General features: G+C 36.3%; 2 protein-coding genes and 2 long non-coding RNA genes across 10 annotated transcripts; 2 read left to right on the plus strand and 2 right to left on the minus strand.

Moving 5' to 3' along the window:
- Window positions 1-1,359: 1,359 nt before the first annotated feature.
- On the minus strand, window positions 1,360-13,107 carry LOC135439026 (rho guanine nucleotide exchange factor 17). 2 transcript variants are annotated; one of them, XM_064697630.1, is made up of 15 exons: window positions 13,098-13,107; window positions 9,982-12,107; window positions 9,425-9,929; window positions 6,192-6,452; window positions 5,933-6,123; window positions 5,421-5,866; window positions 5,136-5,358; window positions 4,987-5,078; window positions 4,298-4,887; window positions 4,092-4,243; window positions 3,921-3,988; window positions 3,722-3,864; window positions 3,533-3,654; window positions 3,105-3,467; window positions 1,360-3,032 (listed from the first exon to the last, which is right to left on the minus strand). In XM_064697630.1, exons 2-15 carry the CDS (start codon window positions 12,099-12,101, stop codon window positions 2,873-2,875), a joined length of 5,436 nt encoding a protein of 1,811 aa, XP_064553700.1. In that variant the 5' UTR covers window positions 12,102-12,107; window positions 13,098-13,107; the 3' UTR covers window positions 1,360-2,872. The 2 variants fall into 2 exon arrangements, with proteins under 2 accessions (XP_064553700.1, XP_064553707.1); XM_064697637.1 differs by lacking the exons at window positions 9,425-9,929; window positions 9,982-12,107; window positions 13,098-13,107 and adding an exon at window positions 6,542-6,919.
- A 9-nt stretch (window positions 13,108-13,116) lies between these two features.
- On the minus strand, window positions 13,117-21,626 carry LOC135439040 (uncharacterized). 2 transcript variants are annotated; one of them, XM_064697658.1, is made up of 3 exons: window positions 21,496-21,626; window positions 14,954-15,078; window positions 13,117-14,892 (listed from the first exon to the last, which is right to left on the minus strand). In XM_064697658.1, the coding sequence occupies exon 3, from the start codon at window positions 14,577-14,579 to the stop codon at window positions 13,248-13,250; it is 1,332 nt and encodes a 443-aa protein (XP_064553728.1). In that variant the 5' UTR covers window positions 14,580-14,892; window positions 14,954-15,078; window positions 21,496-21,626; the 3' UTR covers window positions 13,117-13,247. The 2 variants fall into 2 exon arrangements, with proteins under 2 accessions (XP_064553728.1, XP_064553721.1); XM_064697651.1 differs by having other exon boundaries at window positions 21,388-21,599.
- On the plus strand, window positions 20,317-23,766 carry LOC135439053 (uncharacterized). Of its 2 annotated transcripts, XR_010437979.1 has the most exons (13): window positions 20,317-20,413; window positions 20,555-20,639; window positions 20,764-20,829; window positions 20,893-21,339; window positions 21,397-21,854; window positions 21,955-22,124; window positions 22,328-22,377; window positions 22,478-22,647; window positions 22,853-22,902; window positions 22,989-23,202; window positions 23,315-23,381; window positions 23,443-23,589; window positions 23,658-23,766. It is a non-coding gene; the product is annotated as an uncharacterized LOC135439053 (long non-coding RNA). The 2 variants fall into 2 exon arrangements; XR_010437975.1 differs by lacking the exons at window positions 22,478-22,647; window positions 22,853-22,902 and having other exon boundaries at window positions 20,318-20,413; window positions 23,315-23,589.
- Window positions 23,767-25,078: 1,312 nt separating this feature from the next.
- Window positions 25,079-25,858, plus strand: LOC135437326 (uncharacterized). 4 transcript variants are annotated; one of them, XR_010437667.1, is made up of 3 exons: window positions 25,079-25,293; window positions 25,351-25,540; window positions 25,603-25,858. It is a non-coding gene; the product is annotated as an uncharacterized LOC135437326 (long non-coding RNA). The 4 variants fall into 4 exon arrangements; XR_010437671.1 differs by having other exon boundaries at window positions 25,079-25,285; XR_010437675.1 differs by having other exon boundaries at window positions 25,079-25,269.
- Window positions 25,859-27,378: the final 1,520 nt, after the last annotated feature.

Below are 27,378 nucleotides of genomic sequence, written 5' to 3' on the forward strand. Positions count from 1 at the left end.
ACGCATACAAAACAAAAACCAATTAAATAATGAAGAGAAACCTTAAAGCATATTGTTAATATTTACATTCATTGGTTAGTTAGTTAGGTAGTTGAATAATTTCTACTTTGTATGGACGCACCTACATGTTATAATTTATTTTATTGCAAAGCGTCACAGGATACAACAAATTATTACCACAGAGCCTGACTATTTTCATATTATGAGTCACATTATGACAACATAACTATTTTTACGCTCTACTAATGATTTGTCCCTAGGGAGAATTAAGAAATGTGTGAATAAATATACTTAGCTTGCATATGGGAAATTTCCGACGCTCGCACAAGATTGTAAATATATACTATTACAACAACAAAATGAAATTTAATTCAAAGGAGCAATTTCCGATAGCTTAATTTTTGAATATTACTGTAGTAAATTCAATTACTGCTTTACAGACATCAGTCAGTACATATGTTGGGGTTGGTCGGATCAAATCACTGTGTCATAAGGCATATCTAAAGTAGGAAAAATCAAAATTTGTGTATAACAAATTAGTTTGTCAATGTATTCACCAAATTTATAAGCTACAAGCTTTATCACAATTGACATTGAGTTCGTAAATTTTAAAAATAGCCCAGAATCAATTCACTCGGGCTCGGGAATCGAAAAATGATAAAGTCCAAAATAGTGAATTTAATTTTCCTGCCATATTTTACTTGTTGACAATTAAAATTAAATACCAATATAGCGTTTGCTCAAAATGATCGATACCCAAGTTATCTTGTATTTTCCCGAAATGTCAAACGTTAAATGACCTCTTTAATGAAATGCTAATATAAAGTTGACCTGTAAAGGTCAATGGTGGTTAAACTTTTATGTAAATAATAACCTGCAAATAACGAATAAACAAATATTGTATTTACTATTTACTTGTGTCCTCGCAATACTAAGAGAAATGTGATTTATATTTTAATGTTTCCGAGGGAGAAACATCCTGCATTCAAATATCATTTCGCTAAATTGTATTGCTTTAAAGATTAACACGTAAAAGAAAACACAGATAGATCAAAAGTGGAATAGACAAATGCGCTTAAGGATATCAATTTTGATTCTAATTGTTTTTGTTGCACTTAAAACTCATTTTCAAATAAACATATAATAAATAACTTAGACGTAGACTTCAAGGTAGTAGATTGAAACTTTCCATGGATATGCATGTATAACTGAAAGGGAAAAAAAATAGTTCGGTCAAAGTTGGGGAAACACAACTTCTCCTAGGATGGTATAATTTAAGAATACATTAAATATGGGATTAATGGTGCCACTACATAGAGAGCCTGTAGAAAAGTTGACAGAAGTTTATATATTTAACTGCAGTTTGAAAATTTGGTTTATTTAACAGGTAACGTACACATTAATATTTATACATTTAAATTTTTGTATTGTTAAATCTTACTTTGCAATTTGTATAGGGAAGTTATTGTTTCACAATCTATTATTACAGATCTGTTTCAGATTTATTCTGGTATAAGTGTATCGATTTCTATTCTAACACCTGCTGGTATTTATAGAGGTAGGATAACAATTGTCAGATGCCATTAAAATAAATTAAAATTAAAGTAAAAAGTCTATTGTAGTTAGCAAGTTACAATTATTTTATATAAATTTTCTTAAAACAGTTTGTTAATTTAATTTAATTTAAAAAAGTTTTAAATCAAAATGTATACTATGGTTTAACTACATTAAGAGATACACAAACACTAGTACAATTTGATACCATTTTTTAACAAAAATATAGACAGATGGCGTGAGCTCACTTGTTAGGCAATGCGTGTGAGAATAAAGAACAACACTTTTTTGACCGTAAGTTAATTATTTGTTTGTATTGAAGAGAAAGGTTCCAATCATGCCTAATACTGCAAGCATCGCTAGCAATAGTCAAGCTTAGTAATATGTTATTTCGAAAAATATACACACATGTTGATACATTCCCAAACATTTGAATATCACTTGGTATGTATGGGTTGTCAGTTTTTGAAATTCAATTCACTTGCATGAAAGTTGCATTACATTGCATTTTGAAAACGCCATTAAGTTACCTAGTTGAATAAATCGAAATTTACTTAATGTTAACATTATGTTTTTTACAAACTTTTTCACTTTCTTTTTCGCTCATTTATTAAAAGAATGAATGTATGTGAACTCAATGATTACTTTTAGAATAAATTCGATAACGTTTTTCCTTTAATATATTTTAAGGGCGATATTTTTTATTGTATTATAATTTTGTATATATATATATTTACATTTTAATATTGGTATTTAAGATATAAATATATATAGATACATACATAATATATATGTGTATAATAAATATAGGAAATAATTTAGTCTGCATATTTCTTATATTTTATAAAAATATTGTTTTTATATGCGTTTGTAGTTATGCTTATTGGGCATGGAATAAAACGTCATTGAAACTAGCTATAGGTTTATTATTTGACATATTTAATAATTCATTCCGAATGTTTGGCGCAATTAATGTGTATATTTGGCACTCATAATTCTTTTTTTAATATAGTCTTCTATCAATACAAAAATTATATACATTGCTACCTATTTAGTTAAATATATATAATTATATACCATAAGCAATGCAATTCTTGTAAAATTTACATACAAATACACACACTAGTGGTTACTGTTCCACTGGTCTGCCAACTTTTGTTTGTCAGCATAGTTTATAGTACAATAAAAATCGCCGCAGTCTACTTTTTAATTCTGAGTTTTTCAATTGCTTAAAGATTAAGGACATTTAAAGACGACCTCAGTTGTTGTTTTTCCATCTCGAAAGCAATAACCGCCAGCGATTTTTACGTCTTCTGCTTCAAATTTGCCATATTAATAAATGATTGGTGCTGTCCTCGCGACCTGCAATTTCACTTAGTGAGTTGGCACCCGAATTGCGAAAGTCTTCGTAGCCATCACCACCAGATATAATAAGTATATTTTTTGTTTCCAATTTTTTCTTAGAGTTCTTCGTTGAACTGTCAGCCAAGAAACAATTTATAAAAACTTGTAAATATAAATAATAAATATAATATCTAATCATGGCTCACCCTGGTTTAGTGTACTCATCGCTTGTGCCGCTTCCTGCTTCACGTGATGTCGCAGGCGGTATTATTTGCGAGTTACCTTCTAGCCCATGAGACGGTGTCTCTACAAAGGTTAGGAATCGCACATGCCCTGTATGGCCGTGCGGTATGCCTGTGGGTACTATATTGTGTGCACCTTTTTCATAACCCTGGGCTGGTATTGTTAACAAAACTCCTGCACTGGTTCCTATCCAAATGAGATCTTTGCAGCAGAGAAGGGAAGTCACGCGAAGGCAAGCGGCTTTATGTTGCCTAATTATTTCGTCACAATTTGACAACATTTTATTAACTGCAGGAGCAAGATTTACTTCTGTAATTAGTTGGTGGCTATTGAATTAAATAAACAGTGAGTATATAATTTAGAGGTCAAGACAGTTCATAATACCACTTACGTATTGGAATGAAAACACTTGATATAAGCTGAATTTTGTATTGATATCCACACAAAAGAATTTGCAACTGTCATGTTTGTAATTGGTTTTGAGTCCGAAGAAATTTGTATTTGATTAACGACCTGCAATATTAAAACATTACCAAGCCGTCCAGGCTGTTTTTCAAATAAAAAGTTTTATGTTTCATACCGAAAAGGATTCAGTATCTAAAACTTTTATAATCCCCTGTATGGAGCACCACAGCTTGCCATTAACGTTAAGCAGTTTAGTCACTGGACTCGAAACTGTACCAATTGAGAGACAATGTGATGAGCATGTATTCCAAGAAGATGCTGAAAGGCAAATCAGTTTTACTATATTATTTAAATTTTATATATTTAAATCTTACCACCATCTCTGAGATATACACAAATATCGCCATTTGCTAAGGACACGAAAACACGATTGTCCAGGTATCTGTAATGCAGGAGCTAGTAAATAGGTACCAATTGTACTTCATTGTATCACTAACCATACAACATATGTTGCATAGATAGCGATTGTACGTATGTGCACTTACAATATGGAAAAAACAGCTGAATGATGTTCGATTTTAATACGATTTTTCTTAATACGTATATTATCAGTACTGTTGTAAACATGAATGCAGCCGTCTTCAGTCCCAATCCACATAGTTGATTGATTGCATTCGTTTTCATCGGGATTAGAGTCCTTAAAATGAATCTTTTACAACTGCACAAAATACTTTGAAATTTAAATACTTACTTGCTGCAAATGATATGTGGCATGTAATGAAGGCGCAGGGCTAGGAATACGTTGTTCTAGTGGCGCAGCTGAAACAACATCCGCCTCATCTTCGCTGGAGCTTAGATTTAAATCTAGCTGAGTATCACTGTTGCTGGTGCCATCAGCACCGTTGCCAATAATGGACGTGGGGATTTTCTTCTTCTCTAACACTGTTAATCCTAAAACAGGCTGTGCAATAGGCGAGATGCTTTTACGATAATCCCGCAATTGTTGTGTGTAACTATGGGACAGTGTGCTAGTGCAGCGCAATATCTGTTGCTTATCCTCCTGACCACTTAGTTGTTCTTCAGGGGTGTTGCTGTACGCTGGTACTGACGCTACGCAAAGTATCCGTGCATTGCAAACACCATTACAGCTGGTTACATTTGGTTCCGGATGTAAGGACATAATGCACACTTGGCCCACATAGCCATCACTATTGCACACCCAAACATCTCGTTTATCGCTCAGCGTAGCTGCCGCGCAAGTAAACTGTAGACCCGCACGTGTTTTGCGTATAGGTATAGATGTAAGGAATTCAGGAATGGGATGTCGCTCAAGTGTAGCGGCTACAGATAATAAGATATATGGGAAATAATGTAAAAATAAAACATATTTAAAACATTAATTTAACCACTAAAAATATATCTTGTTGTTGGTTAACATACCCAGTTTTAGTTTAGCTTCAATAAATACCTCCTCCCAATTAGAACGCCTTTCTGGTTTGCTAAATACTACCGTCAGCTTTTGACTTCCATTCCTTAAACAACAGCACTATTTATTAATTATATCGAAATATATGTATTTTTGTACTTACGGTGAGCTAACTGTCAATTCCAACATATTTAGCGGTGTGTCATTTGTCTGACGCTCGGATAGCTGTCGCTGAATTTCGCGATGCAGTTCACGTATAACGTCTTCTAAATACTGATGAGGATACTTAATGGATGCCGTGATTTCAGTTATTTGCTGTAGCTTATTGCTGTCTTCGCTAAGGTTTTCTATTTCGCTTACGATGCGTTTTATATTCTCATCTTTAGCTGTATACAATTGTAGGTTAGGCTATTGTGTTTTCATCATAATAAAATATATAAAAACTTACACTTGACAATCTCTAAGCAGTCTAATGAAATTTTTGTGAGGAACTTATATTTATTAGTGTCCAAAGTAGTAGCCACTGAGCCGGGGCAAATTGAGCTATTTGGTTTCCTAATTGTCCCACTGCGCTTTTTAATACTTGTCAAAACCAATAGATCATTAAACAGAAAAAAACCGCGATCCTTGCGAGCACCCTGCCCCGATGGCATGGATACTAAATCGAATAACAAAAATTGACGCTCTGGCGCTATTAAATCTGTTATTCCTTCTATGACGCCTTCCAATTCCCGTAAAGTTGCCTCACGCTGTCCATTTTCCATAATCTCACGTTCCTTGCAATTAATGTGCACCAAAATGTCATGAACCAATTTAAGCACATCCTGTAAATGTTTCTGATCTGGATGATCGTGATCTGTATGCTTGATGAGGCGTTGAAAGAGCAATTCGTAGCTACATAAAATTAAAATTGAATCACATAAGCATTATAAGAAGATTAAAATTGGGATTTATACGTACTTTGGAAATTTTTGTACTGGCTTAATAAGCAAGTTGTCCAGAGTTAGTTTTCCTTTGTGCTCACGAGCTGTGGATTCTAAAAATTTGGCAAATGAGGGTCGCTGATGCTTCATCAAACGAATGGCATTTTTTGCTCGATTACAGTTGTTTACAAATGATGTGTAGACCTCAAGTACCTCTAGTTTTGAAAACTGTAATGTTTGGTTTAAGTTATGTTTATGTTAATATTTCTACACATATTAAAATCAAGTATATATACCGTTTCAATAAACGTATCTCCTACTTTTTGCTGTATATCCCAGTCGTCGAGGCGTTGTTTTAACTCAGCCAAAAATTTCTCATGTATTTCCAGTATGTCAGGTACCATAAAGAATATCTCATCAACGGTACGTGTATCAATCATGCCTGCATGTTCTGGTGATTTCAACACTTTCAAATATTTAAGCACAACTGTTTGCAGAGATTCCACATATGATTGCTCATTCCGATAAATCTCTTGTACAACGTAGGTACGAGTGTCCTATAAATGAGAGTATACAAAGCTTTACAATCAAATATTTTTAGCCCTACTTAGTGTTATTCAATTGTCATCACTACCACCACACTTACGCCATCATAACCGCCCAGATTCCATTTGCTGCTTATTTCAAACTGTGCTCGCCTTTCCGAGTCATCCTCGGAATCGGAGCAAGTGATGGAAGTCATTTTCTTTAGCCTATCATATTTGTCATTTTGATGACCCGCTGTACCAAAACCAGCCTTACTCAACCGAGCCACCGTGGTTGTAGCCTGAGATACAGCTTGTGATACACTGCTGCTGCTAGCCGGCAGTGTCGACGATGTCGCAAGCGGCTGTGTCACATAACCTTCTGTTTGTGGCAACAGAGAAGCAGCAATGGTATTCGAAGGTGCAGTTAAGGTAGCTTGTAAATCCAGCAAACTTAATCGTAGATTTTCGCGGTTGTGCGACATTGTTAATTTAAATTGTGATTTGTTAAATCGATATTTTCTCTTTTATATTGTATTAATTTAACACTGTTTTTTTTTTTAATATTTTCTGTCGATAAAACCATTAAATATTCCGGTTGTCTATCAGGTTATAATTTATTGTCTTAACTTTTAAAATAAAATGTTCTAGATATGGTGAAACAAACTATAGCCGCGTGTTCTTCCATTTATTAAAGGCAGGTAACTAAAATCGCAAAACATGTTATGGGTCTACTAAGTGCTCCAAAACAAGAAACGCATTGGCATCGTAATACTGGAGGAGCAGGAAGAGGAGATGTGATGAGGGTCATGGATAAGTCTGCGTAGATGGCGAGTGGGAGAACAGCTACAACCCACGAGCATATGTTCATATATATAGTTCGTGGAGTTATTTATTAAGTTGTAACAGCGACGTATAAATTATTATCTTTTTTTCTTTTCTAGCCAAAACAAGTTGTTTGTGTGTTTTCTCACTCAGAAGTACCACAAAAAAACAAGTGCTTTTAATGGATTTGAACTTACATCCCTATATACACACATATATATATAGGAAACAGTGCATTACAACTATATATGTATATTACTATACTATACATATGCAGACGGGTATATGGTATATATAAATATATAAAATTCTATTGAATCCATGTATGTATGTATGTATATGTATATGGTATACATACCATATATGTATGTATATGCATATATATATGTGAAATAATAATAATAGTCAAATTCAAACAATTTTGAAGTAACAAAGAGGATTACTGCATGTACAATTCTACACAAAAAATCTAAAAATTTAATTTAATTGCGCTTTGCCTTTTAAATCAAAGCCTTATTCGTGATTTCCCAGTGCACATGCAATACAACACAACACAATTACAATTTTTCGAGTTGCGCGGCGCAACAAGAGGTTGGTTTGGTAGTCTAAATGGTTTTGTGTATACATATGTACATATGTATGTAGTTAGATACAGACATTTGTATACATATCTATTTTTTGTCTATTTCTTTTTCAGCTCCGGCCCTATTTTTTGTCATTAACGAGGATTGCATTGACATAGATTGAATTTATCCGTACATGTTTAAATGCGTGTACATACAATTTCCCATAAACTTTATATATAAATAAGGGCATTTTTTAAAAAAGTAACATTGTATTATTTATTTAAAAACTATTGATATCTATAACTTCGCGAATTTTAACGTATTTTAATTGATTTATTGTTATTGTTATCGAATTTTTCGAGTGACTGTTAAGATTAATCTATTTTCCACAACACCACAAAATAAAACAAACGAAACACGAAAAATTTCGCTATACAACTGAGGTACAAAAAGCAAACAAGGAATTTAAACGCGCGCAGCAGCGTTGGCGGAGAAGATTCTGTTGCTGCGCGGGAGAGCATCGATAATAAATGTGTGTGTAGTGTGTAGATATGCGAGTGTGCGATGCGGTTTGATACTCATATCGTTGATGGCGCATACAACTAGCTGCACAGGAGTGTACTACTCAACACGTTGAAAAGCATTCCATTGTGCCAAATACACACTTAAATTCCATTTTTTATATTCCAAGTGAAAACAGCCACCCCAGCAAGGCTAACGCTTACGATAAAATTGGAATACAAAACTTACGGTCTGCACGCGACAAGTGTCCGAGAAAGAGTATATGGGCATAGAACATGCTTTTTCATTAGTCTAAAAATTTGTATTTATCAAGGAATATTCTGCCCAATCGCATAATTAAAATTTAAAATTTAAAATGTAACCACAAATGACCGAACTGTGGCATATTCTCATCAGGAACTTACTAAATGTAAAAATGAAGAGTTCGAGTTTTTAAATTTGTTATCAACTGATGTTTTTAGATGCTGGGTACAATTAGACATGACTAAACACTGATTCTCTTTAAGTTATTATAAATATTCAAGTTTTTATTCTTTAGACAACTAATCACTATGGAGAGTCTCTTAACAAAATAAGCCGAAAAAGCTTTAGCTTTAACCACGGTGCATGCGACCAACAAAGAGATGAAACAAGCTTCAGAGGCTCTCTTCTAACACAGTGACACATTTCCAATGCGCATTGATTGTTGGAGCATGCGCACATTCGCATTTTCATTTTCCAATTATTTCCACAAATGCTCTTCAAACAATACAAAACCTGGCGCTCATGCCTAAATATTTATAAAACGTGGCGCTTATGCATATACAAATATATATACATGCATGAGCGCCAGGCTATATATATATATACATATATATATTTATAATAATAATACAACAATATACCATTTATGTATGTATATACATATACGGTATTTCTAATGACTAACACATTTTGGGATTATTAAAAACAAGAACTTCAGAGATGAAGATCAATGAGCGATGAGAATACCAAGTACCAAATTTAATACGTGTTATCCCAACACCGTTGCAATTTACGTTGCCCTGATTTTAGTAACATGTACACAATAGATACAAGGAGGACGTTACTTACCGCAATCATTTTCTGACGCTGCTCGGAGAGCATGTTTTCGCTGGAGCCCTTAAGCAGTTCCGCCAGCAAAGCTGCTGTTGGTGGTACGTCAGCAGAATAAGGAACCTTTGGTTTGTTGCTGCTACTATTGTTGCCTTCAACATTGCGCTTGGTAGAGTGATAGTGATGGTTATGGTGATGTTGACTTTTGTTTTCATTATTATTACGCTTGCTATGATGCATTTTTGGTGTAGGTGTCTCGGACGCGGCACGTTTTATCAGATTTTGCGGCTGCTTATCAGCTTCTAATATCGTTTCGTTAAGATCCTTGGCAGACAACGAAATCGGCTTATTTACATGCTCAATTTGCGAAGGAGTCGAAGCTGCGCGTGCATGCGTTGGTACTGGCAAGTATGCGCTTGACTTACGTACACGCATGGAATTAGAATATTGTGGCATATTGCTACGTATTGAGCCAACTAAGGGATTTCTCTCAACGATGCTATGCTCACGACGCGGGTGTAGTCTATGGCGAAATCGGTTTAGTTTTAAGAAAATTGACACATACTGCAACTTACCTGTCAGCGTCGCGTATTTCTTCAAGAATTTCATCAAAATTCATTCGATTTTGCTTTTTAAGCTCGGCTTCTAACATTTGCCCATATGGGCCTCGTACAGTGAGAGGGCGCTTTGAGTAGCGTTTATTTTCATAATCTCCGCTGGGAGTTGGACTCCAACTAACACGTTCTTCAGTGTCTGACAGCGAATCATTTTGCAGGATGCTGTTGGTTTTGCTGGTATTATTGTTAGTTGCATCTTCCTTTTCTTCGCTACTTTGGCAGCTAAAACTGCTTAGTAGTTGAGACTTTTCATTTGATCTTCTCCATGTAGGTGATGCCTTCTCCAATTCTGGTGTATTCATTTCAAACATGATTGGACTATTGGTATACATCTGTGTTTCATTTGTGGAATCTGGCTTATTCGCCTGAAAATTGGCAACAGAAATATCTAATGCAACTGGCTGATGCCAGTCTGAATTATCTATGTACATGCCCTTCCGTTTTGTGGATTTGTCTAAGTAACGCTTTTGACGCTCACCAGTGCTGTGCCTGGGTGTAGCTATTGTGTCTGAACTCTGCAGCTCCAAAACAAGGTCTTCTTGGCTACACTGTTGAAGCTGGTTTTCCACTGAATCGCAAGTATTATGTCGATCGGACATTAATTCAGCGTGGGGTAATATTATATCTTTTCCACATTCATCACCCTCTTCTGAGCTCCGACTCACAGATATTCTTGGCAATAAATTGCTGGGTAGAGTTGTTAATGTTTCTGTTTGCATTATTTTGCATGCCGCATGCGAGACAGGTGGCTGTATTATTTCGGGCACAATATCAAACTCTGGAGCTAACTCAACCCATTCTTGAGTGGGTGTTTCAAGCCACTCTTGAGCTGCACATTCATAAACCGGGACAGGTATAAGGCAAGTGGTTGCTGTTTGTAAAATATTATCGGATGACGACTCAATCAGACACTGTTCCTCTAGAAGTTTGCCTATGTTGGGTGAACTAAATTCCGAGTCAACTTTGGGTTCCTCTATATTGGGCGTTAAATTCCTATTTACTGTCATCGTCGCACAATCCTTGTTAATATTATATTCTCCTTCCGAGGGTATAGTATCCGAAAGCGACTCCATTTTCGCGTGAGCCGCAATAACACTGCTAGCAGTTGCTGGTAAAGCACCAGCGATACTGCAATTGTCAGTATTAAATATATCTTCTTCTCCTATGATATCAGGCACATCTTCTAGAACATGTTCAAGAGATTTCTCCTGCCCATAGTTTAAATTAATAGATAAACCCGTGTTCTTGAGTGGTATATGCACCCAACCTGGTTCCGGAATACGCGATCGATCGCACAACAAATCCGCAGATTCTATGGTTTTGGTGTTGTTTTGAATAGGAGGGGGTGTTTCAATTGCCTTATCCCGCCGTAGTCGATCGCGCAAAGCACTCAAAGTTGATTTACAGTCAATTTGTGAAAACGAAACAGAACGGAATGGCAATATCCCTTTCTGAGTGCTAGTGCTGCTTCCAATGCGAGATTCTGGTCTGGACAGCTGTGAAGCCCACTCGGTACTGGTTGGCTCGACCGCATCATCTTCTGCAAAGGGTGGCGGTGATTTAGACTTCTCGCGAGTGCACATCATGAAAGCTTCCAAGTTGGAGAGACTTGTATTTGGTCTAATTGAGTGTAAGATACGTGCGGCTGTAGCGGGCACGCTAATACTCCCGCTGCCACTCTTGTTGCTATTTGTGCTGATCTGTTTTAGTAATTCAGTCGTCATCCCTGGATCCGAATCTACTAGGCCACATGTTGATAACTGACATTCATGAGTTTCGGTACTACTAGTCGTCGAATTATTATGAGAAATTCTAGGCTTGCGGGGCGGTGGTACTGGTGGGGGTGTTGGCGTAGAGGAGGCACATGAAATGTTGCCACCACGTAAAAGCTCTGTCAGTTCTTTAAGACGCTCTGATCTTTCGGAAAGATTACACTGTTTTTCTGAACCAGATTGTTTATCTGGACCGAATGACCTACAACCTTCATTAGAGGCAGCTTCAGAGGAAACTGAAGGCTTAGATTTACGCCCAAAAGCTATGCGTTGAAATCGGTCCAAGGTGTTACGTCGTTTATCCATCGTGTGCTGTAAACAAAGAATTCAATAATAGAAATTTATTAAATGAGTGTTCAACTTAAATGTTAACACAGTTTACACTGCATCATCAAGTTAACTTCAAGCCTGAGAAACTAGTTCGAAAGTTTCGCATCATACAATAAGTACATAAACAAAATTTAATGACTAACAAAATTTGGCAAATTCTTGAGCTCTAACAGAAGTCTAAATCGGCAAATAATAGTTGTAGTTGGTTTTCGAACAAAATGGGCTCTATATTACCTTAAGATCTATATTTTGCAGTACAGAGGGCAAAAAGCAAAATGCTACGGATTTAAATATACATACATATAAATATATGTGTACAATGAAAAAAACTCACTACATACGCACACAGTGATATTTTTAGTATAAACAAGAATTTATATTGAATACAGAAGAGAGCGAGCGTAAAGAGCAGCTAAAATTGTAAATATCTTTATATGTATGCACCCGTGAACATATTAAAAGAATCTTACACAAATCACAGCATAGAGCACCACAGAGAACAAGAATATCTCAAACAAATTGTAGAACAAATATCACATCTATATACGTTTGTATGCATAATAATGTCTGTAAGTAAATACAAGTACGTAGTCAAATTTACAATCTTGCATCCCCCATGTGCCTTGTTTCCGTTTGCATGAACACATTTCTGTACACATATGTGTGGACATCAGCTAAATTCAATTATATTGTAAATGATTCTCTGTTCGTGAAAAATATTACAGAGCTTATTTAAAAGGAAGTTTTGTTTAGGCGGTCGAAAGAACAATTACTCTACTATCAATGGTAAGCTAATCATTTTGACTAATACAATAAATAAGATACATACACACACATAATATTAGTTCATTAAAAAATTCAATTTTAAAAACCGGTACTTAAAGCTCGTATTTTTCGTACATATTTTGACGTGTAAGTATTAGTAATATTTTCGAACATAAGCTAATTGGTTTGAATAGTGTAAATACTTACATTTTTGTCGCAGTTTGTAGAATTGTCAAAAGTTTGAATACTTGGAAGATGCTTGATTTGCAGTGGAGTGTTTGTATGCTGAGGTGTTGAGTTTTTCACTTTGAAACAGTTGGTATATCTTAAATTATCCACCGATATGCTGGCGAAGGTTCAATGCAACGAAATATTAGAGGAAATGTTCGATTGGGAACAGCTCTTATCAAAATTATGAAAAAACAATGACTTTTCGCTACGATTTGTAATTGGTTCATCTGGTGAATTTAAATCTATATGGACAGCACTATCGTCAGATATTTTTAATTTAGCTTTGGTTCTATATGATTTCGATAAATCAAACCCGTTCGACTTTAGCCTTTTATAAGAGTCAATATATTTACTTTCTTCATTTTTAAATCGCCGTGCTATATTGAAATATTCACTTGTTTCGTCCCTATTTATTGTGGCAGCCAAATAGCTTGTTGATAAATTTCCTGTTTCCCCTGCTGTTTTCAGCCTCTGTTTTTGTTCCGAGTTTCTCTTTTGATTAAAGTCTTTTTTAAGATGTTCATTACGATCGTAGCGTAGTATGCATGTTGATTTCCATTGCAATTTCTTACGCGACGTTGAGTCAGAGCTATTTTCAGCTGTCACTTGCGTGCAGCCGTTACCGTATGAGTAAATGTATTTTAAATCTGAGCAGCTTCTGGGTCCACGTCTTAGAAAATGAGTATTTGTCAACACCAATGGTTTTTTAAGCGGCACACAACTCAATGGGTGGACATGTCGATGCTTTTGACACCTTTCCAATCGGGGTATTTTTAGTGCAGGCTCGACGATATGATTGCTACCGCAAGCGGTCACTCCAAAGCAAATTCGAGGGCGAGATTTGGGTTTGGGCTGCACTGGTTGTGGATTCCGACGACCACAACGTAAATAAGGTCTAAAATTATAGTCCCTGCTACAACGGCACGAGTCATTAGGACTATGCCCAATTGGAGCATGATTTTTTCTAAAAGATGTAGAGACCTTTAGTAAATGCTGCTCCTGTGTCTGCCGCAAAATAACTTTGTTATTATTACAACCACGAATTATTGGTAACACACTGCGAATATCATCCGGTAGAGAAAATGCTGACGCGTGCGGCACCTCAACTTTTGAGGCCTTATTCGTTGCCGATGTTTTTGTGTATTGTGCTATAGTTGATGTTTTTGACTTCTTTTGTTCTATTTCTACACACGGCAGCGACAGCGAGCCAACACTAACGTCATCATTAGCATCAACAACATTATCATTGGCTTCCTCTTCATCGGAGACAAAACGATACGACGACAAATCAGATACTGAATCCATGCACGAGCGATAAAAAGCTACGATGCCAGGCTGCTGCTGCTCTTGCCGTTGCTGCCGTCTCTCTCCGCAGCACCGCTCGCAGAACGGCCATGCCAGCGAGCTTTCTGTAGCATTTTCACTCGAACGTTGAAGCTTTTCACGCAGTCGATGCATCTGATCTGGTTTTTGGTTTGGTGGATCTTAATTTTCATTGTTATTGAATATCGTAGCTAGTTGTATTTTCCGGAAAGTTGATTGGGCTTTCGGACAGTGATATATTTTTAATAATCTTTGATTCCGTCTGCTAGATATATGTATAATGTAATAAGTACTCGACCATCAGCTGATATAATTCCATATCTCCAGTTAATAAATGTTGATTTCTTGCTACATATTATAGGCCCCGTTAGGTAGTTGTGAAGCTATTAGTGGATATTCTGATACTACTATAAGCAGAACTCTATTACAATTTGGATCATATTTATATCTGAATTGAGAGAACTCTTGATGATTTAATAATGGTTCTATTGTTATTTTTGTATACTCACAGTTGCAACTGTGTAAATATTGCTGGTGATATAACAGTCCCGTAATAGTTGTTGGAATGTTTGAAGCTAGTACAATATGAGCAGCTCTTATCTTCTCTGTATCATGGACGACATCCAAGATACCTCTAAACAAACAAATGAAACCCTTGGTTAGATTAAATTTATCAGACGTACAATTTAAAACTTTAAAGCTTAAAACTGTTTTAAAACTTTGAGAATTTTAACATGTTTAAATTATGAAATACATTTACGAAATATTTATAAACATATATGAATAATATAACCATTAAAGAATGTTTTATAAAAGTAGCTAGGGTATAAGAGATTGTGTTCTAACATACGTATAAAAATCTTTGTAGCTGTGTAAAGCTAAAAGGTGCGTTTTATCTACAGTTTTTATCTAAGTACTTGGTAAGCAAATAAATAATAATTTAAAAAAAAACAGAGCTAAACAGTAAGAACATTTATACTTCAATAGGTCAGAGATGCTTTCTTCTACCTTTATACTACATTTAAGAAAACCATTATACACTTTTTGAAAATTTTCAACGGGTTCAGGGTATAAATATGTGTACTTATGCACACCTGTCTATATCTACAGTTGAGAAAAAAATAATAGCACCACTACAACACATTTTGTACTTGATAAAAAAAAATTGGATTACTGTTGCGATTTTTTTAAATCTTTATTTTTTTTAAATTGTTTAGTATTCCCCATAAACAAAAAAATTGTTACCGTTGTTCAATTTTCGGTCTATATATTTTTTTTGGAGATTTTAAGAAAAAAGCCCCAAAAAACAGCGAAAAAAAATATAGCACCATTAGCACTTTTTTTAGTGTATCCCCCATATATCGCGGAATTGCCTTTGTAGAAATCACGTGTTTATTAGTTTTAACTAAGATTTAATTGTTTCTATCATAAAAGTTAATAATAATCATTACAATGGGACGTGGAAAGCACTGCACTGCGGAAAAGCGCTATCTTATCAAAAAATTGATATTGAACGGAAAACTTACAGAGAAGTTGGTCAATTTGTATGATGCTTTATTAAAATGATTAAAAACGCCTTAAACTATGAAGGAATATTCTATGGTCAGATGAGTCCAAAGTGAGTCCAAATGAGTATGTTTGGTGGAAAGGGATCTCGGTCATACGTTAGACGTCCAAAGAACACAGAATTCAAACCCCAGTACACCACAAGAACCATACAGCATGGAGGGTGTAGTGTAATGGTATGGGCCTGCTTCTCCTACTATGGAGTAGGTCCAATACCATGGATAAAAACCATCATGGATCAGCATGTGTACATGAATATCATGGAGACAGTAATGCTACACTTTGCAGAATACGAAATGCTGCTCTTATGGGTATTTTAACAGGACAATGACCCCAAACACACCAGCATGAAAGCAAAGGAATGGTTCAGGGCGAACTCTGTGAACGTTTTGGAGTGGCCTGCTCAGTCGCCTGACCTGAACCCCATCGAAAATCTGTGGTCCGACGTGAAGAAGGCAGTTGCTGCTTCCATGCCAACCACTATCGGATCACTTTGGGAAGAAATTAAAGAGTCCTGGTCCAAAATTCCCCTAAAACGATGCTAGGACTTGGCTTATTCCATGCCAAGACGCTGCGCAGCTGTTATTGCCAACAAAGGACACTGTACTAAATATTAAATGATGAATATAGATTTAGTATTGATAGTTCAAAATTGTTAACTAATGAATTCGGTACTTATCGTTCATTTTTTTAATTTTAAACCCATATTTGAAAAGTGGTGCTATTATTTTTTTCTCCCAATTTTTTCAATTTCAGTAAAGTTCCTTAAATAACTTAAAAACGTTAAAAATAAGGATGATTCTTTTTTTACTCCCAGATTTGTAAGAGTCTTCCCTTTCTAAAAATGTGCTTTTGGTTTCCTTAACGTTAAAAATGTGAGTTGGGCAACGATTTAAAAATTGCTTGTCGTGGTGGTGCTATTATTTTTTTCACAGCTGTATATGCTGGAACCACTTATTGAATTTACAATTTGTAAGTGCACAAAGCTCGAATATTTTCTAACTTAAATGTGCTTAAATATCAGAAAGAAAAATGTCATTATGTAAGAATTTTAATCTCAAAAACACCAACTAAGAAAGAACAGAACAAAGATCAGATTGTTGTAAAATGTTTAAAAATACATATTACGCTATTTAGTGTTATATGTTTAAAAATACATATTACGCTATTTAGTGTTATATAATATAAAAGTAATGAATACGAGGGAACAATTGAAACTGTAATTTAATATACCCTATACCTATCAAAATTATATTAAAGGGTAGCTGTGCAAAAGTGTGTATATGGGAATGTGTATTTTCGTTTAGGTCTATAAGGAGACAATAGGAACCCTTATTACGACAGTCCGATGCGTAGAGTATCTCGATTTGTCATTAAAATGTTATAGGTAATTATTCGGGTTATGTGCGAAAAGATGAAAATTGTAAGACAATCATAATTTAAACGAGAAAGTAGTGCTATCTTCGGCACGCCGAAGATTTAATACCCTTGCAGACCCAACCTTTTCAAAATGCTCATAGTGCTTTTCCCGTATCTAAGAAGCACAGGGAAAATAGTTAGTTTCCATACAACAACTTAATTTTCGACCGATCGTTCCTATGGCAGCTATATGATATAGTAGCCCGATGTGAATAAGATTTTGCATAAGTGGAGGGAGCATAGTAAAACTAATAAATGCCGAGTTTGGTCAAGATATCTTGAAAAACAAAAAAAATCCCATACAACAGCATAATTTTCGACTGATCGTTCCTATGGCAGCTATATGATATAGTTGTCCGATCTTAATAGGATTTTGCATATATATGGGGAGCGTAGTAAAACTAATAAATACCGAGTTTGGTCAAGATATCTTGAAACACATAAAAATTTTCCATACAAAAACTTAATTTTCGACCGATCTTTCCTATGGCAGCTATATGATATAGTTGTCCGATCTTAATAGGATTTTGCGTATATATGGGGAGCGTAGTAAAACTAATAAATACCGAGTTTATTCAAGATAACTTTATAAACAAAAATGTTTTTCATACAAGAACCTACTTTGCGACCGATCGTTCCTTTGGCAGCTATATGATATAGTGGTCCGATCCAGCTGGTTTTGACATATGAACTGCGTGCAACAAAAAGAGGGAATTCTGCAAAGTTTCATAAAGATAGCTTTAAAACTGAGAGACTAGTTCGCATAGAAACAGACAGACGGACATGGCTATATCAACTCGGCTGTTGATACTGATCAAGAATATATATACTTTATGGGGTCGGAGATGTCTCCTTCTATGCGTTACACATTTCACGACAAAATTATAATACCCTCTGCAAGGGTATAACGAGAAAGAAGTGCTATCTTCGGCACATCGAAGATTTAATACCCTTGCAGACCCAACCTTTTCAAAATGCTTATAGTGCTTTGCCCGTATCTAAGAAGCACAGGGAAAATAGTTAATGCCGAGTATGGTTAAGATCTCATGAAAAACAAAACAGGTTTCCGTACAACAACTTAATTTTCGACCGATCGTTCCTATGGCAGCTATATGATATAGTAGCCCGATGTGAATAAGATTTTGCATAAGTGGAGGGAGCATAGTAAAACTAATAAATGCCGAGTTTGGTCAAGATATCTTGAAAAACAAACAAAATTCCATACAACAGCATAATTTTCGACCGATCGTTCCTATGGCAGCTATATGATATAGTTGTCCGATCTTAATAGGATTTTGCATATATATGGGGAGCGTAGTAAAACTAATAAATACCGAGTTTGGTCAAGATATCTTGAAAAACATAAAAATTTTCCATACAAAAACTTAAATTTCGACCGATCGTTCCTATGGCAGCTATATGATATAGTTGTCCGATCTTAATAGGATTTTGCATATATATGGGGAACGTAGTAAAACTAATAAATACCAAGTTTAGTAAAGATAACTTTATAAACAAAAATGTTTTTCATACAAGAACCTACTTTTCGACCGATCGTTCCTATGGCAGCTATATGATATAGTGGTCCGATCCAGCTGGTTTTGACATATGAACTGCGTGCAACAGAAAGAGGGACTTCTGCAAAGTTTCAAAAAGATAGCTTTAAAACTGAGAGACTAGTTCGCATAGAAACAGACAGACGGACATGGCTATATCAACTCGGCTGTTGATACTGATCAAGAATATATATACTTCATGGGGTCGGAGATGTCTCCTTCTATGCGTTACACATTTCACGACAAAATTATAATACCCTCTGCAAGGGTATAAAAAGACAACACCTACATATTAATGCATAAGTCCACATAGTGTATTTCATTGTGGCCTAAACTAATTTACAGTACTTGTAAGCTAACAGTGCAAAAGCTATTGAACTATGAAGCATGTGTAAGATATGGCTTCTCAATAAATATTTATTATTGAAAAAATAATAATAATGACTTTAAAGACAGCAAAGAAATATAATATGAATGGGTATTTACAATATTAATTATAAAGTTTCATTTGATTTGTGTACTACATATCCCTCATATGTATATATTAAAAGCGAAAGTATGCCTTAGCACAACAGTCAACACGCAGTTAACTTAAGGAAAAATCATCTTCAAAATAGCAGCACGACTGCTTTCTGTGGGATATCTTTTACTTCTTTCTCTGAAGCTTAGTGAGCATTTGTATTGATGCAAAAGCGGTTTTATGTTGTTGTTTTATTTCGGTGTTTTTTTCCTAAATGAAATTGGTGCGAAATATGGGTCGCGGTCGCCCTGACTGGATTACCAAGCTTTGAGTCCCTTGATCTTATTGCCAGCAAATGAGCAAAAACTTTAAAGCACACTTTAAACACATAGCCAAAAGAAAATATTTGTGAGAGACTAGTTGTTGAACTTTACCAAATAAAGTAGGAACAAAAAAAATTAAATTTGCATGGGCATGCTGTGACCTATATGACAACGATAAGAGCCTTGTTAATGTTAACGCATTTCACTCAGACCAAATTTTAGGTATTACACATTATTTGTATCGATCCGAGTATGACCGATGTTAGTCGCGCTCGATTGTACTCTATCCATTCTCTCTACGAATCAGGCTATCGATAGTTTAATAAGCATCTGACTAGAGATATTCATGTAACTAGTTCGCTATGATGGGAAATAAAACTCCCCTTTATTTAAATTAATCATCACTAACACTTTCACCTTGTCTTTAAACAAATTAATGTTTTAATTTTGAATTTTCTCAAAATACATTTAATGGAATATAAAAAAGATTTGCAGATTTGCTTCTAAATTGAAGATCAGCATCTGTTGGTTTAAAATATCGATGAATCGATACCGTTTTGCGCATCTCTGATTTTCGCAATCACACTGCAAGGTTTTTATATCACAATAAAGTTCCTTTAATAGAAATAATAATAACATCGTTTGGTAAATTCTAATATACATTTACAATTTCACCATCTATTCTATTATTAAATTAAAATTAAATAAGTTTACGTAATTCTTAATTAAATTTAATATGTCTCTAACTAGTTTAGGTTTGACTTTTCATTCTTTTTATATCAGCAGAGACTCAACAATGCTACAGTTTACATAGGCGTCCGACAAAGCAAAGGCGCAAGGACACATAAACAAAAAAAAACAAAAGTATCAGGTAATAAAACCATATTCAAAAAATACTTGTTGTTTTCTCATTTTTTTTTGTTTGTGTTTACAATTTAATACCCTGGCCGATAACATTAATGGTGGTACATCAAAAAAACTATTGGCAACCAAAGAATTGTTGCTTACCGCTGTCTAGAAAGCGTGAGGCGTATGTTTTTCATATAAATTTGGCAAGCAAGGTATGTTTATTAAATCCGACATTACAAAGTAAATTTTACAAGCGTTATACATAAAATATGTAGAGCCGGATTGCGAAGACAGTATTAATATTACATGCAATAAGCCATCTGGTTGGATAAATGCTGATAAATGGAGGTCAACTGTGTAGTATGGCAAGACTGCGGAGTAGTGTCCGGTAAAAACTAGCTACTCGGACAAATGGCAGAATTCAAAACACATTTATTTAATCTGCTAATACAAGCTATGACAATGATTAACTGTGGACTGTATGAAGCCAACCAACGAGTGGAGACACTGGCAGCCAGCTGGATTTCATTTTTTAGAATAGAGCGTATTGATGGGTATAGGCTAGCAAGTGTAAATGTGCAAGCAGATTTGCCTCGTCTTATGCAGCATTAGGCATTGGTCTCCGCTCTTGCTGTGGTGGTTACTATGAAAGGTACCAGAGGCATATAGGAAATAGCTGAGCTGCTGAGAGCAGCTGGCCATGATAGGATAGACGACAACAGGTATAAAACTTTGTGTTGCTTGCATTTACATATATGATTAACAATTACTTAAAGCAGCGGGTAAAGCGTGGACTCGGCATGTTCTGCCACCGGACACGTGAGCAGCTTCAGGCCTGGGCAGGCATCGAATGCACACCATCAGGAGTACTTGCTCACCGGATGGCTAGGCAGCAGCAGCCTTTTAGATCTTCCTTTTAAAACAACACTTGGAAACAATAACAACTGTCAATTTGGTACGGAATATATTGTGTCGACTAAACAATTTGGTTGAGAAACTCTGGTTAGAATAAATAGCAAGACCTACTTTAGATGTAAAATAGTTTGTCCTGACTAACTTACGAAATGATTACCATACAAGGTTTATTGTCCAATAGTTTCCCCATCGAGAGCATTCGATTAGTTTTTCTATCGATAGTGGCATTTAACCAGAAAAATGTATTCAATTAGCATCTCTAAAATTAGTTATGTTCAGCCGCGCTGCTGAGCTTGCTAATTTGAATAATGTGTAACAACTTGTAAGTGTCAATTATTCCTAGTTTTCTATTGCTCTCCTATAATACAATTAAACAGTATACATATGGACTTTTATATCGTTTCCGCCTAAACAAATTATAGCATCGGTACATCTTGGAGATTGTGAAATTAAAATAAAGTAAGTTTACGTGTTCGTAAACGTAGCTAAGTCCGCCGCTCAAAGTGCTCAGGCTGCCAATGTTGCTTTAGCCGCCTCTTTGAGGGCTAGGATGCTTTTGGTACTTGGAATACTTCAAGATTTTCTTCTGCTGGTAAGTTACAACAAATTTTTTATAAATGGTTTTGTAGCTGATTATTCTGCATTAGACGCACACTGATATGGCGCCATCTATTTTTGGTCATTCAACTGTACATTGCTTTCGCTCATATGTTGCTGAAAGTTTATCGATAGTTCGACTGCCATTAAACCAGAAAAATGTATGCAATTAGCATCTCTAATTTTAGTTATTTTCAGCCGCGCTTCTGAGGCCGGAGATTGCTTATTTGAATAATGTGTAACAACTTGTAAGTGTCAATGATTCCTAGTTTTCGATTGCTCTCCTATAATACAATTAAACAATATACATATGGACTTTTACATCGTTTCCGCCTAAACAAATTATAGCATCGGTAAATCTTGGACATTGTGAAATTAAAATGAAGTAAGTTTACGTGTTCGTAAACGTAACTAAATCCGCCGCTCAAAGTGCTCAGGCTGCCAATGTTGCTTTAGCCGCCTCTTTGAGGGCTAGGCTGCTTTTGGTACTTGGAATACTTCAAGATTTTCTTCTGCTGGTAAGTTACAACAACAAATTTTTTATAAATGGCTTTGTAGCTGATTATTTTGCATTAGACGCACATTGATATGGCGCCATCTATATTTGGTCATTCAACTGTACATAGCTTCGCTCATATGTTGCTGAAAGTTTATCGTTAGTTCGACTGGCATTAAACCAAAAAAATGTATGCAAGTAGCATCTCTAATTTTATTTATTTTCAGCCGCGCTTCTGAGGCCGGATCTTGCTTATTTGAATAATGTGTAACAACTTGTAAGTGTCAATTATTCCTAGTTTTCGATTGCTCTCCGATAATACAATTAAACAATATACATATGGACTTTTATTTATTTTTTCAGCCTAAACAAATAATAGCATCGGTAACACTTACTATGCAGATATAAATGGCGTCCCATCTTGGACATTGTGAAATTAAAATTAAGTAAGTTTACGAGTTCGTAAACGTAACTAACTCCTCCGCTCAAAATGCTCAGGCTGCCAATGTTGCTTTAGCCGCCTCTGTGGACTAGGTTGCTTTTGTTACTTGGAATACGCCACGATTTTCTTCTGCTGGTAAGTTACAACAACAAATTTTTTATAAATGGTTTTTTAGCTGTTTGCTTTTCGATTGCTCTCCTATAATTCAATTGAACAATATACATATTTCCGCCTAAACAAATAATAGCATCGGTAACGCTTACTACGCAGATATAAATGGAGTCCAATCTTGGCCATTGTGAAATGAAAATAAAGTTTACGAGCTCTTAATTGTTTATAAATAAAGCGGTCTCAAGGCTGTTTCCCTATGTCCAGGCCGCCATAGGGCAACCGGACACTGGACATTTTACTATGACGACTGGTTCAAATAAATATGCCGCTGTTGCTGTTCAACAATGTATACAGGCTTAGTTCGCAGATTGAAATGGCGTCCCATCTTGGTCATTATTAAATTAAAATAAGGTAAGTTTACGAGTTTGAAAACATAGTTTAAAAATAAAGCGGTAACATAACTGTTTCCCTATGTCCAGGCCGCCATACAGCAACCAATCACGACATTTTGTTACGACGGCTGAAAATACAAATTCCACTGCTGTTATCACCGCTCTCGCCAGAGGTCTTTTTCCAGAGACGTCTTTTATTGTTACTCATTTCTACTTATTGGTATGCAAACAGAAATTTTAGAAACAGAGTTGGCGCTTAATATTATGCAACATTCTCCAGTTTGCAAGGTGGAGAGGAACATGACATGAGATACATTTAACATTTAATCTCGACTGACCTACATTTAAACATAACATAAAATAACATATTCTGTACATTTAACATATTGTCTTAGGTCCGTTAGCTAGGGGAAATCTCTGCACGATCAGCTGGCAATGCTGTCGTGTGAATGGCAAGTATACATAAGTACAAAAGGGGCACGCTGAGTACATGTAAGTGGTTGAAAATTTTAAATTTAACAATTTTATGACTAAATATAACTAATAAATTACTATATTCTATACCGCACCGCCTTACGATGCACTGGTCGTCTGCCTCTGGCCTTTCGATGGACAATTGGCTTCCATCGGGTACATGGCCGACTTATTGGTACACAATATTGCAATTTGCATTGCGTGATGGCCGTTGCTAACTTTGCTGGATGATGCACCACTTTGGGTGTGTATATCTTCTGCTGCTGGAGCTGATGACTGGCAATGGTCAACACTAACCACGCTCCCAGGATGCATGGAAAGTGGATCGCCGTATTTGCGCCTCTCCCAAAGCGCATTTTATTGCCCGAAGGCTGAGTGATATGCAGCTTGCGCTGCATCATTTTTGCACGATCGGGTGGCGCTGTGTCCGGCCACTCAGCGTCGAGTGGATGACGTTTGGCCTGTTTCCAATTGTGCTGGGCTGGCTGCTGATGCATTCGCTTGTCCAGTATGGCAGGTAAGTGAAAGCATGGCATTATTTTCATTTTGCGTTTTTTAACATTTCTGTTTTGCTTGCATGTACGGCGGCTGATGGGCTGAATAAATGGCCTCTGGGTTGCCATCTGTTGCCTGCGTACTCGTCGCCGCTCCAATTTGGCCGAGTGTGCAATATGCGTCTGCATTTGCTGGCATTTATTTGCCGTATTGCGTACCTGCTTGGCCGGCTGGGCATTCTGCTCATTTTGGAGTAGCTGCGCCTGGCCAAGGGAGGCTGTTTTGACAACAATGTCCCATTGCCGGAGAAGCTGCTGTCCCTTAAGGACAGGATGCTGAATTGGCGGCTGCTTTTTCGTGCCAATGTCGTCCATTGGGGGCACCATCGATCGCTGCTGCTGTGCCTGCTTGTCCTTAGGAAACGTCTGCGGATTTTGCGGCTCTTGCATGTGCCCGTATGTGGGCGTGGTGGCTGCCATCAGCTGTTGCTGACCCCTTAGGAGAGTCTGCAGATTTGGCGGGCGTTGCTGGTGACACACAGGAGGAATTGGTTCCCACTTGACCATGGTGCAGAAACACATTCCAAACAAACACGCTCCACATTCATATGTAGGCAGCCAAGCTTTGTCCGGATTTATTTAGGATAGATGTTTACAAATTCCAGTTACAAAATTTGAAGCTTAATATAATCACAATACTTTGATTTGATATAGTTTAGGGTTTTATCCCGGTATGATATAGCAAGTGTAATTATGTTTGTCTCATTTCTTCTTTGTAATTGATTGTGATTAATTGAGCATAACATCTTTAGACTGAAAGCGGCGACAGCATTACTAGTATTTTGAATGCCATAAGCCGGCTGTTCTGATAATGTGCTGTAAGGGAGAGGAGGTGACGTAAAAATGGCAAGAGTGCAGGGCAACTTGGATGAAAAAACTGCTGCTTGAGACAAAAGGCAGGACTAAAAAACATCTTAGAATACCCTGCTGCTGCAATGCCAGGTATGACAAAGTATTTTAACTGGTTACCATGCGTTGTCGTTTGTGCGTCTCCCCTCTCATAGAGACTGACGTGCGATGGATTTTTAATGTATAGAGTAAGTTTATTTATGGGTGATGTTGTGTGACTGTGCAACTGGATAAATGACAAAGACATCAAATGAATGATGCAAAAGTTTATTAGGAGTGGATGGTTGTAACATGAACAAGCTGCCGACAGCATAACTAGAACATACACGGTTGCGGTCTTGGCATTGTCTCTATTCTAGTATGCAGAGCGGAAAGCAAGTTGCATATTGAATAATTATAATGTTCCAGAAAGTTTATGAAGATTGGTTAATTTGGAAATTAAAGACTATGGGAGTTGTTCAACTGTACGAGAAATTGTAATATGAACAAGCTGCCGACAGCATAACTAGAACATACACGGTTGCGGTCTTGGCATTGTCTCTATTCTAGTATGCAGAGCGGAATGCATGTGCATATTGAATAATTATAATGCTCCAGGAAGTTGATAGAGATTGGTTAATTTGGAAATTAGTTTGTTAATAGAGATCGTGAGGATAATTATGAAGAGTATCCTAGACGGAGACTTTGGAAGACTTTTACAAAAAGCATGCAGTACTTTTAGTCATCATCTGCATGATAATCATACCGAGATAGAGTCGAGTCTGTTTGCTCACCTAGGCTGCTCATGGTTTTTAAACAGGGCCCCCGGTATACGAGACAAACATGTCCTGTTCGTTGTTTTGGATAGTATAGTCAGTTTGCTCACCTAGGCTGCACATGATTTTAGACAGGGCTCCTGGTATACGAGACAAACTTGTTCTGTTCGTTGTATTGGGAGGAATGCATATCAGCAGAGATGCGCATGACAGAGTTGTATTAATTGAAGTGAAGATTAGGAGAAAGGCTAACAGTTGATAAAGTAACTTGCCGAAAAACCAGTGCATAATGTGTGGGTGAATTAGTGTGGGGCTGGGCACGGTAAAACCGGCCAGGTGATCGTGCACAGGGGGCACGAAAGGCTTGGCTGGGGGCAGTATAAACTGGCCAGGTGATCGTGCACAGGGACACGAAGGCTTGGAAGCAGCTTCAGTCAGTATATGTATTACGCTAGCTCTGGACATCAAGAGGAGTATCAAGTACATCGTAGGACGGTTGACGTAAGCATCGTGGATGGTGTAGTGGCAGAGAGAAATTTTAGAGTATCAAGCATAAGGGCATCAGTTAACAGGATTTGCTCAATAGACGTCATAATGGGTAGTGTTGTGGATTATCAAGCATAAGTACATCAGTAATATGGCACAGGGCATAACGGGAGGCACATCAAGAACGATATACAGTATAAGGCATTAAATATGATCATCATAGACGGTTTTGCAGACCATTGAGGAAGGTAGTGGCAGTTATAGGGCATCAAGCATAAAAACATCAGTAATAAAACACGGACATCAGCTAGGAGGCCCCAGGATTCGATTCAAAGGCACAAGAACCAAAACGTGGTGGAGATGAAGACCACTGCCATTCTTGTTGCTGTATGCAGAGATTATAAGGGCCAGGTACAAATGCTCGCGCAAGACCGAAAATTAAATTATACTACCGTCGACAAAGATTAAATATAGAACGGAAACAAAAAATTAAATTAAACTAGGGTCGACAAAATTTTGATTAAACGGAAAAACCAAAAAATTAAATTATACTAGGACCAAAAACAAAACAAAATAATATATTTTGATTAAACGGAAAAAGGAAAAAAAGGAAAAAATTCTATTTATGTTATTTTAGAACAACTACCGTCGACAAAATTAAATATATCCCGATTAAAAGGAAAAAACCGA

The sequence above is a fragment of the Drosophila montana genome, unplaced genomic scaffold (assembly GCF_035044405.1).
Source record: "Drosophila montana isolate Dmon_TW-CO22-7 unplaced genomic scaffold, ASM3504440v1 contig_1505_1, whole genome shotgun sequence".
Taxonomy (NCBI): Eukaryota; Metazoa; Arthropoda; class Insecta; order Diptera; family Drosophilidae; genus Drosophila; species Drosophila montana.